Source organism: Euprymna scolopes, chromosome 13 (genome assembly GCF_053919585.1).
Source record: "Euprymna scolopes isolate OS-2025 chromosome 13, ASM5391958v1, whole genome shotgun sequence".
NCBI lineage: Eukaryota > Metazoa > Mollusca > Cephalopoda > Sepiida > Sepiolidae > Euprymna > Euprymna scolopes.
Window position 1 is genome coordinate 66,097,256 of NC_136494.1, and position 12,777 is coordinate 66,110,032.

At 31.6% G+C, this 12,777-nt stretch overlaps 1 protein-coding gene across 11 annotated transcripts in view; it reads left to right on the top strand.

Annotated features, from left to right (window-relative positions):
• The window catches only part of LOC145292053 (WD repeat-containing protein 47-like), a 201,240-nt gene that overhangs the window by 161,771 nt on the left and 26,692 nt on the right, over nt 1–12,777 (top strand). For all 11 annotated transcript variants that reach the window (XM_080138091.1, XM_080138094.1, XM_080138089.1 and 8 more), the window contains one exon: nt 487–605. In XM_080138091.1, coding sequence (XP_079994217.1) covers nt 487–605 — 119 coding nt within the window. The remainder of the gene's footprint in view (nt 1–486; nt 606–12,777) is intronic.

The window sequence follows — 12,777 nt, forward strand, 5'->3', positions numbered from 1 at the left end:
TCCTAAAACTAAACGAAAATTTCATGAACAGAACTTTTTTTCCCCTGAAACTGATCATCTGTGGAACACAATACAACAGAGCTGCTTCTCACATAATTATAACATTGTCATTTGCAATTCTAATCTAAACAAGTTTTTTATGAGATATCCTCTAAAATAAATTAACTTGTCCAATTTCCAGCATCATCAGTTATCTCACCTGACACCCATTAACCCTTATCCTTGAGTGGCCTCTAAGCTTTGATAAGCAGTGACTCTACAGTGTCCTGACAATTTCCAAGCAGTTGTAAGTTTTTGATAAAAGCTGAGAGACTTGGTTAAAACCTGACTTAACTAAGACCTTGGAAAGGTAATGTATTGTACCCTATAAATTTCCAAATTTTACTATGGGGCTGCCCCTGAAATTTGTCATGACTCTAGGTTGGGAAACCTTGGTGTAAAGTTAAATTATGTCATATCGCTTCTTTTCTCTTGTTCCATTTTCAGAAATGCAATCACCTCCCCTTATTGATGGCACGCCGTACACTGGTCTATCATCACCAAAGGGAACCAGCCCTGTTCCAGCTAAATTCAGTGAAAGATCTCCCATGAGAACACAACCAAAGGTAGGTTAAAGTTATTTTATGTTTTTTTTATAATAGACTAGCTGGTGTTGCCCGGGTATTTAGGTGATATAGTAAGGAACCCGGGTCCCTGGGGAAGAGGGCATCAAAACAACAGTAGCAGGGGTGCCCGGGGTGTATGTAGGTGGTGTAGTAAATAACCGGGGGGGGGGGGGGGGGGGGGTCAAAACAACAGTAAGCAGAGGTGTAAAAAAAAAACAATAAAAAAGTGGTAGCAGACAGGTAGGCTCGAACATGTAACACGAAGGAGAATGAAAAGGTTTTAAAAAAAAAAAAAACGTGACGTCTTAGCCGATGTCTCCATCACCCGACTGAAAGTTCCAAACGTTGAAATTAAGCGCAGTCAATCCGACCGATACAATGACTTGTAAAAATGGCGAAGCAAAAACCGACCTCTCCTTGTAGAAAACTGGCCAGTTGAGGGTAAAGGAATTAATGTTTGGGGCCAATTTTTCAATATTTATCATCCAAGACATCGAGCTCCAAAACAATACCGATTTCATCAGAATCTATCGTGTCTGTCGAAAATTTTTGACATGCATACATACAGACATACATACATTCACACAAGCCGACAATTGAGATTTATATTATAGATAATCCTGTTAAATATATAATTCTTGTTAGATCACTGAAGTTAAGCAACATTGAACCTGGTAAGTACCAGATGAGTAACCATTTGGGAATACCAGGCAATGTAGGAGCATGTTGACACCTCCCTGCAAGAACTAACGTCATCTTCCCTAATGGGGATATACATGTGACTGGGGACTACTTGTGAATTTGATATTCCCTAGACACTTCCTCCTTCAGGGAAAGCTGGTTCAACCCACCCAAGATTTATGCTGCTAGCTATTAAATTTTTAGTATTAAAACTTTAACAAACACTGAATCGTTAAAAAGTTTAAAACATTTTTAAGACTAGAAATTTACGTTCATTTGATAAATCAATTTACGTTTTTAACCTGATTATTTAACATACTTTACAAAAAAGAAAAATCATGTTTTTGAATGCTATTGTATTTTAATATAGCTAAATTGAATCTGAAAGAGTAAACATTTTTTGTTTCTGAGTCACGTTTTTTTATTACCATTGAAAGACAAACTAGTTTTGTGTTTTAATTTCATGCTATTTTATTTATAATTTGACCTAAAAGTTATTTTAAGTTTTGATACTCTCAGTAGAGTCTGTTTAGTTTTGATTTTTTAATATATAATATATACATATTTCACTAGTAAAGTGAATTTATATATCTACTCAAGATATACCTGTCCCATGAACGGGTAACATTAATTCATAGAACAGTTTTGCACTACTTTTATGTCTTCTTATGAAAATATAATGATACTAAACCTTATGTTTAGAATCCTTATTCCAATTTTGATCAAAATTCATTACATAATTTTGATTCTTGAAAATGTCTAAAAATTTAAGTCTTAAAGCCTTTCTAGTGTCTTAAGAAATTGAAATTCAAGAAATCTTGTTTAATTGATATCTAATAACTAGGACTATGACAACAGAATATTATTATCATTGTTTTGACTCTCGAGTATATATCTGACACAGTTAATCAACCGAGAACCACATCACTCTATATAAAAGCATATAAGATATCAACAGATACACACTAGGCAGTGAAAAGAGTATGCTGTTGTCCTAGCCCTCCTAATGAGTACGGATACAAATTTAATACAAATTATCACTATTATGCCTCCCTTAAAAAAACTTTTTTAATTATTTAAAAAAAAAACAACAAAAAAAACATGAAATTTGTAGAATATATATTAACTAGTTGGAGCTCGGCATTGCCCAGCCATACAATTTGCTTAAACATGATATTTTAATTTATGCAGATTGTGTATAATAATACTATTATAGAATCTACAAGGAATAATTTCCCTGGTGTACTAATTCGCAAAAAAAAAGCTTAATCATAATGTTGTTCATCAAATTCCGTCTGTGTTTATTTACAATATCATGTCAGCTGATATTTGGGCTTGACGATGAAAGCCCTGGAAAAGTCACTTCTGATTAATGTTTAATTTTAAAATATGCAAACGAAGAAATGATTTTTGTCGATTTTTAAATGGTACCTCTTATTTTATTGTAAATTGAACTTATTAATAAGAAAAAATTAAAATGGTGAGGTACACTTGGGCTTGAATGGGGGGGGGTCTGTAGTCGAATGCTCTACCACTAAGCTATATCTACAGATTATTATAAATCTGTTTTATTAAGAAGAAATGATTTGCTGGAATTTTATTATCTCCCTTGTCGGTGTAACGTTAAATATTCCCCTATAAAAATTTTTTTTATTTATTTATTAGAGAGAAAGACTATTTTTAAGATCGGATTTTTTAAATTTTCTATAGTTATCGGATCAATTTCTGTACAAAGAACACTGCTTGAAATATAAATTAGCTTGAAATTTGCAAAAGATAAGCTCAGTCATTTCGGAACCTATGAGGAAAAAATTCACACCTAAAGTAATAGTAAAGATTAATGTTTAATACCTATTGCTAAAATTTTATAAAAATCAGATGTGAATTTACATGAAGGGCTTTCATCCCCTTTTCTTTAACCCTTTTGCATAAATTAAAAAAAAAATATAACCCACATTATAACCTCTTATACCTAGCAGTTGTGTTCAAAAATTTAGTATGAAAGTTTAGTGAATTTTGTACATACAAATACATAACTATATACACATGTATATCATTATAGAGATGTGTGTGTGTATATTAATAGCAATTGACATACGTTAAATCTCCGAAGTTAAACAACTTTGAGCCTGGCCAGTACAAGATGGGTGACCATTTAGGAATCCCCGGTGCTGTATGTATTCAGATAAGTGAGTACATATAATACCTCAGGGAGATGAACACCCCCTGCCTTGCACAGTTTAAGGTCACCCTTGGACAAGATGTAGCATCTGTTAGTCTTCCTCTGATATTCTGGAAGGTTTAAATATAGGGGATGGATGGAATTTATCAGCTGTAGTGAAGGCAATATCTCTAGGAAAGTATGACTGTTGAAAAATCAAACCAGATGGAGGGATCCTGTCGACCTTGTAGTGCAATCTACTAGTGATGGTGTCACAAATAGAGCACCTGTTTCCAATTTGTATTAAATATTTTTGTAATCTTATTTTTGTGTAATCTGTATTTGATAAAAATAAAAGATTATGTTAAATAAAATTGTTTCTTTTTGACTTTAGTTTTCTGCCTAGCAGAAGTCTTGGCAAGTCTTTCCGGTGTATACTGAGAAAAATCCCTTCTGATTATTACTTATATAATTCCAGTTAAATTTTAAATCTTTACACGAAAAACTAGTCTTTACTTTGAAAATATACTTTAAAAATGTACATAAAATATAGTCTTTGCTTTTAAAATAGTTTTTAAATATCTTGTAATAAAAATATATTTTTAATTTAAAAAAAATTTCATGTAAACTTTGAAAAAAAAAAAAAAAATCGGAATCTGAAGCTTCATAAAAATGAAAATAATGTTCCAATTTTCTGTGGACCTTCAAAAATTTTGCATTAACTACCAGAGGTCCACACCATATTCTACAAAAACTAATCAGTAATTTATACATTTTAAAACTAAGCTGTTTTGTTTGAAATATTTTTATATGTCAATACTAGTGATCTATTTTGGTGGTGGTGATTTTCATTTTCTTTATAGTCTTTATTTTGAAAATATACTTAAAAAAATTATATAAAATATAGTCTTTGCTTTATTTTTTTTTAAATATCTTGTTATAAAAATATATTCTTAAATTTTAAATTAAAAAAAAAAAAAAGTTTTCATGTAAATTTAAAAAAAACAAAAAACATTTCAGTTTAAAGATTAAAAAATATATTCTTATTCCCAAATATTTAAGACTATTTTTCATGTAAACTTTTAAAATATATTTATAAAAATGAATGAAAAAAAAAATGTCAAAATAAAGACTAAAAAAATAATTGTGATTATAACATCTTTTATTGAAAGTATAACCATTCTGAAAAAGAAGCATTTTTAAAATAAAGATTTTTTTTTTTAATGTAGAGTTTTAAAATTAAACTGGAAATATTAATAAAAATGAACTTTTCCTTAGTGTGCATTGGCAAGATTTGGTAAACAAAAAGCAGAAGACAAAAAGAAACAGTTTATATTTAACATATCCAAATAAAATTTTCTTTAAAGAGAAAAAAAACATCTGAATTGAAGGGAAGGATGCTTAACACATTTTCTTAAAATGTTCATGTTTTAAATAGATAAGTATTTTTTTGTTTTATTTTCTTCTATATCTGTTGAAGTATTTCTCGTACACTGGTTAGGGAAAGCAACACTCACACATGTGCACACACTCTGCACCTCTTGTTGTAATGTGTATCTTATTTGTTGTGCCGTCTACATTTAGGTGGAGTGTGGTGCGTACGGCCTTTACAGTGAAGAAATAGAAGAGTATATCCACCAGAGAGCTGCTATCGGATGGCAGGATTTTGTCTTTGACAAGATGAGGCGAATGGATGCTGCCACTTTTTACCAAAGGCAGGCGAGTGTTCAGCACTCACTACCCAGCAGCCCTGTTCCTTGTCATCCTTCATCCGCATTTTGTACCCCTTCCCCTTACCTCCTGTGTCGGCTTTCTTTTTCCTTGTTGTGCTTAATAATTATGTAGTTAGCATTTTATATAATCGTTGCATTAGTATTTTTATATATATCATTAAGTAGACCTCGCATTTCTTGATAATAATCATTTTTATCTACTTATCTTTCCATCCATCTCCATGTTTCCGTTTTCTCTATATCCTCTCTTCCCCTCTCTCTATATCATTCTCCTCTTTTATCTCCCTCATTTCTTTCTGTATCTCACTTGGTTCACTTCCCTTTTAAATATCCTCTCCCTCCTCTATCTTCACTCCCTCCACTTTTTAAAATTATTTATTTGCCCCTTCTACATCTCGTTCTGCTCCCCTTCCTCCTCTTGCTCTGCTCCCCTTCCTCCGCTCGCTCTGCTCCCCTTCCTCCTCTCTATTTCCCTCTATCTTCCCTCTCTATATTAGTCCCTTTCACTTCCTCTTGTAATTATTTAATTTATTTGCCTCCTTTCACTACTCACTCTGCTCCTCATCCTCTCCTATCTTGCCTCCTCCATCTTACTCCCTCTATCTCTCCCCTTTCTATATCTGCCCTTTTCTCTCCCTCTTTTAATTATTTAATTTATTTATCTCCTCCCACTACTCTTCTCGCTAACCTTTTTTGTGACATTATCCAGTGTGCTCAGTGACAAGCAAGATCCAGACTTTTACTATAATGTAAATTAACTCTAAACATTTACCTTTACATAATGTATATTCAGCAGAAAGTTTACACTTTCAGTTTTGTAGTGACTTTGTGATATATCAAAATAATTGCTAATTATCAGTTTGCAGAAAATGTAAGTTTAATTCCATACTGGGTCTTCCTGCAATACTCATCTTTAGTCATCAGAGAAAAGAGCTGACCAGATCAGTGAACTCTGTTCTCCTTTTATTTTCAGGATTTTAACTGGTACCATTTTTTCCTGTTCTTTTTTTCATAGCCAATAGCATATTAGTGTTGCCTTCTTCAATGAAGTTACCCATAACGATGCTGGAAAGTCTAGTTTATCCTACTATATAACCTATGGTCGATTTTTTTCTTTCTTTGAAAATTGTAATGCTGGGTATGGGGCAGCCAAACCAGTTGCCAACATTCCCCTGCTTTTTATTGAAACCAACCGAGAGCTCTTTTTAGTATCCTCGTTGTTCCCTTAAGTGCAATTGTCTGGATTTCTCTTGCACTTTGTTCACCAGAAATATTAGTTATGTAGGACTTCAGATTCTTCTTCATAAACCCTGTAGCACTTATAATAACTGGTATGATTGATATCTCCCTATGATTCCAGTTTCTTGGTGCAAGTGATGCCCAAAGTAAATTCATGTTTTTAAAATAAAAATTTGAAGTTAATAACTTTAGAAACTTCATTTGTCTTCTAAATGGAAACTACTTAGTTTTCCAAAGGTTAAATGAAAAGTAAGAATTTAAAAAAAAAAAAAAAAAAAAAAATGAAAATTTGACTTTAGGTTTTTAACATTTTTTTGCATCAGTTATATTATTGTATTCATCTTGGTCACCTTTAGATGGATACAATCTATTTTTATTAATATTAAGATATCGTCAATTTTTAATTTACATTATGTACAGATTTTACATTGTTATCTCAAACCTTCCAACCTCATAATCTCATCTCAGGAAAATTAATTGTTTTATTAATAAACATTTTCTTGAGTTTTATATATAGACAAATGTACAATTTTTTTTTCTTTTTTCTTTCAATATTTTTAAAAATTATTATTCATGCTTGCTCAGCTTATAAGTAACTTGTTCTTACTCCTTGGAGTTTTAGCTAGGAGCAAAGTGTATATTTTGTGATACTACACTTCATCTTTTCAGTTTTTAGTTAGTGAATGAGAAAACCTTCTAAACTAAGGCATTGTTTTTTTTTATTTTTGTCCCAATTCAAAGAGCCCATTTTTTGAGGGGCTAGATTTTCTCTACATCTAAAACCGACAATGTATCTAACTCTACCCTTGTATGGGACTGGGCTAGTCAATAGGAGCTTATGAATAAATTATATCTATGGGATCATTCCAAAAGTAAGGCTTCCTATTTTTTTTTAACTTCAAAACTAAAACATTAAAGAGTTACAAAGATAGGAATTAAAACGAGTGATCTTTTGTGCTCCAAAATTAATTTTTCTACAAAGTAACCACTATTCTTAATGCACTTTTGCCAGACTCTTTTAATGCCTTTGTTGTAAAAGTCTGGAACGCACTTTGTCACTCATCTTGTATCTTCGTCACCACTCTAAAATCGAACCCATCTCCTGTGTTGTCATCAGTTGCATCGGCTTTGTAAGGTGCTGGTAAATATTTATTAGCTCAATTTTGCAGGTGCTGGTAAATATTTATTAGCTCAATTTTTTCTGCATGGAGGAATCCAATAAAGCATTTCTGCTTCTGATGCACATCCATGACTGGTTACTTTTTTAGAATCTTCCACTGTCAATATCTTCAACAGGGAAATGAAACTGTCAGGTTATAAATGCATAATTTCAGGCATCATACTAATGCAACTTGCAATACCTCTGAGGAACTACTTCCTCTAAAGATGATTGTGATGGTGTTGCTCCGAGGATGAAATGTAGGATTTTATTATAATGACTAAATGTGTCTAAAATGGCATTCTAAAGTTACATAAGATAATGGTTTATAGTATAGACATCATAAATTTTTATGTGGCATCTGTTGTTGCAAACCTACAGTACTTTGGTCCAGAGAGGAATTTCTGCAATCAAAATATTATATATGGAGATAATTTTTACAATTTGTATCATTATTATTTTCTCTAACTCTCCTCACTCACACTGGGAAATCTCGTTAAAACAATTGAATGATTGTTCTGTTGTGGTGGCACCAACAAACTTAACAGCTTCTGCCTCTTGAGAAAATGTCAAATGTCATCAATTGAAGCAGAATTTTAATATCAGAACATTAAATGCTTGACAATGTCTGCATGAAACGAAGATGCATTGATATATTGAATAAAGGTCATTACAAAAAATCTGCAAGTGTATAGAAAACAATGGAACATAGTTAACAAGAAATCTGGTTTGCAAGTCCTCCAACTTGCAGGATAATCTAAAGAAATCTACACAAACTTGAAAGCATCAAATAAAGTTTTTTTGGCATAATGTTAACCAATTTAAAGAATATACAATGATAGTGAAGTTCAATTTGAAGATTTGGGTTTGTATTACTGTACACATAGATTCAAAAAAGTTGTCCAAAACCAAATACATGTCATCAAAGGTAAGATCAGTTACTTTTCTACCTAACTGGATATGTTTTTAGTGTTTTTATTTAATGTAACATGTTTATTCAGCTCGAAAAACATACAGTGTTTACCGATGTATTGGAAAGTTAAAAATATTGGCTGACTCTCTCTTTGACACGCTAAGTTTGGGAAAAGGAGTTAAAAATAAAAACTAGACAAAATACTGTTAGAAACTCACTCAATATATGTTACCATGACATATTCGATGGGTTTTTAACAGTATTTTGTCTAGTTTTTTATTTTTGACTCATTTTCCCAAACTTACCATGTCAAAGAGAGTCGGCCACCATTTTTAACTTTCCAATACATCGGTAAACACTGTATGTTTTTCGAGCTGGATAAACATGTTATATTAAATAAAAACACTAAGAACATATGTAGAAAAGTAACTTAACTCGCCTTTGATAACATTTATTTGTTATATATTTGTTTTTTGACAACTTTTTTGAATCTATGTGTACAGTAATACAAACCAGAAGATTTTAATTAACAATGACTTATTAGTATTGGGACAATAAATCAGAATTGGGTACACAAAAGTTTCAATGCTAAAAACGATTCTTTTGTTTTGTTTTGTTTTTTTTTTTCCAAATTTAACATTGCTAGTACTAATGATAAAATGATTAATATTTATTAATTTTAAAATACCAGTAAAACTAAAATTTATAGATCACTATTCTCCATAATTGCTTTATTTGCAAAAATATATACACACTAGCAGGAAGACACAACGTTGCCTGGGATTGAATAAGGATGAACAAATGTTCTATCCTCCCATACTTTTATAGTCATTAAAATCTGTGAAATTGGCCATTTTTCAATCAGATCGATTGATTGCCTGCTCTAGTTGGAAAGCCATCACAGTATATTGGGAGGAAGATTTATATGCCCCCACGCACTGAATTAGTCCACAATACAGTGTAGAGAATATACTGTTGATTTTATAAAATTATTTTATATTAGGTTGGTGCAAAAATGTTTTTTGACGTTCAACTAATATATATATATATATATATATATATATATATATATGTATAAAAACGACATTATTTTTGCACCAACCTAATATAATGGCTTGAATTAAAGTGTAAAAGTTAAGTATTATGGTTCAATTATCCTGTAAACCAAAACATTCATTTCAAATTTGCTCCTGTCTTATCAAAGAACTTACTGCTGATTTTATATCCTGGGCCTTTCTGCTTGTGCAGTGATAAAACTTCTCAAATGCAATTGTGATATTAAACTGTATAAAGTGCTAACTTTGGTCAAAATTAAACTTCCTTCTTTAATCGGATTTTTTTGATTATCGAGCTTCGATACTTATCGGAAGCATTCCGATACTAAACCGATCTAAGAGCCGTCCTAGACACCATGAAGTACATTTATGTGAAATTTTTAAATAATCGACCAAGCTGTTTTGGAGTTCATAGGGAATGAACTCACACACGCAAAGTACTTTTTATATATAAGTAGGGATATTACATGGGATTTGATGGTAATCTGAAAATTAAAAAAAAAATCTATAGCTAAATATTTAGAAATTCTAAACAAAATCAAAAAGTGGAACTCTCTTCTGTTTGCCTGTTTCCCACCTGACTACAACTTGGATGTCTTCAAGTCCGACATAAACAAATTCCTGACAAACCGCCCCCTTAAGACATTTTATCAAATCTCCAATACTAACGATTACTACGATACTATCCCATTGATTACTGTACACGCAATAACCCTTATCCCCGAGTATCTTCCGGGCCTTGATAAGTGGTGACCTCCATGTAAAAAAAAATCGAAATCGATAATTTAGAAGAGAATTTTTAATTGTATTGGAATCTTCTCATCACTAATTTATATATTATTAAAGACTTTATGGTTGTTTGGAGTTTGTCTGTTTAGGCAGAGTGCACATTACTAAGGCGCTAGTTTTTACGATAACAATACCCGAATTCGAATCTCACGTAAGTCTGAAGGAATTTTTTATATTGGTTCTATAAATTTGAAGAAATTAACATGACCTAATAACGCAAAAAGAATATTACATAAATATATTTTTAAAACGAAGTGATCTTTTATTTTGATAATTTGCAAATGTAGACAAAGGTTATTCAACATTAATTCAAAGTGAATCATTTTTTTTCTTAAAAAAACATAATTTCTAATATTTTTTGCCACTAAAATCAATATATAAATATTCATCATAGTTACTTTCTCTCTCATGTAAATACTAAGTAGCATATTTTTTCCACAAATATTTAACAAATATTTTTTTTCTTAATAGCGAGAAAATTGTAGAAGTTAGGCAAAGATGAAAATGGGCATACTTAGGTATGAACACCACTCAAGGAACAGAAATAAACTAGTATTTGTGGTACTTGGAAGCATTGATAACTACCTTCTATCTCATAAGATGATGGCATTTTGCATCTAGTCTGGTGCACTGCAGCATCTGCGATGGCTATAGAGTTTGAAGCTGGAATTGACTCCCTGGATGCAGGTCTAGGCAGGTGATAAGGAGACCTAGATTTGCCCAGTTACCAGGGTTCTCCTCTCAGCGTTACAGACTAAGTTTGACGGAGAGTTAAGTCAATACGGTCGGAACCATTTGGAAATTGTAAGCATTGGGTTTGCAAGAAGTGCAGTGGAATTACTGGTAGTTTGGGAGAGGATAACCAGTTTGTGTGTAAGAAGTCTTTGACAATGGAAATGGATGAGAAAGTATATCTGGATAGCAAAATTATTGATGCTGTCTACAAGTTTTGTTACCTTGGTAATAACATTGGAGCACAGGGTGGAGCAGATGCTAGTGTGATGGTTAGAGATGGGTGAAATAAGGCCATTACTAACCAGCAGAGCGTTACCGCTATTGACCAAGGAAAGAGTCTTATCAGGCATGTGTACGAAGTATGATGATGTAAGAAAGTGAACCCTGACCGTGATGGCTGAAGATATGACTTATATAAAGAGAAATTATGAGAATGATATGAAAAGGTAATGAAAGTCTTAAAGATAAGCTTAGATCTGATGATCTAAGAGGAGGCTTAAATTCAGATAGTATCGGTAGATGTGTGCAGAAGAGTAGACTTTGTTGGTTTAGACACATTAAAAGAATGGATGAGAATTCTTGGGTTAGTAGATGTAAAACAGTTAAGATAACAGCAACACCCGGGGAAACATGGGAACAAATGATAAGGATGTATTTAAGAGAAAAACGGATAAATAAATATCTGGCTAGGGGTAGGTCAATTTGGAAATCAATTTCTAAAAGCTGTCCAACACATGTCAGCACGTAAAATTGATGTTAAACTGAATATGATGATTAAAAAAACACAAACAAAAAACAAACCTTTTTTTTTTTCATTTTTAAGACATCCTTAATAAGAAGAATCCTTTAGTGTAAGTGCCTGACAACCATTTTTTAGTATAAGTGTTTGCTTAATTGTTTTAGATTGTCTCTAAGATGTGAACCATTTCTTACTTCCAGGAATCTTATTTGCTTGTGCTAACTTCTTTGCTTTTTGGTGTCAAGGTTTCTGCTTTTTTTTTCTTTCTTTTTCCACACTTAATTGGTTTAAATCTATTAGGTCATGTGTTGATAATGTCGTTGACATGAAACAAGAACTGTTTAGAATCCGTTTCTGGAAAGTGGGTGGGGAGGTCTGTGCTAGAATAAAATGGTAAAAGCAGAGGAAAAGAGGCCAAAAAGAATTACCTTAACCAAATGTCAATTGCGAACATATGGTGCACCAAACTTTGACTCTTTTTTAGATTTTTTTTTTTTGTGTTCAAAAAACAAAACCATCATTGCAAAGAAAGTTGCATAAACTATCATTAAATTAAAAAAAAATCTCTTTATGTCACTATTATGATATTCACAACTTTTTTTTTTTTTCATTTTGATAATTAATTTTTTGATATCTTTATTAAATAGGTTAACATTGGTTGCAGTGTTTAATGGAGACAATCAAAAACGTCAAATCTATCTTTTCAGACAAATGTTTACAAATCATTTTTAATCATATTTTTGCATAGAATAGGAATTGGCAAATGTAAAATAAGATTGATATTTGGATCAGATATGTTCTTTTTCTCTTATTTCTTTTTCTTCTTTATTTATGTTCTTTTTCCTTTTCTTTCTTTCCCTTTTTTTTATTTCTTTTTTCTTCATTATATTCTTTCACTTTTCTATTTTTATTTCCTCTTTTTCTTTGGTCCTAGCAAATATTATATTTATATTTTCATAATTTATGAA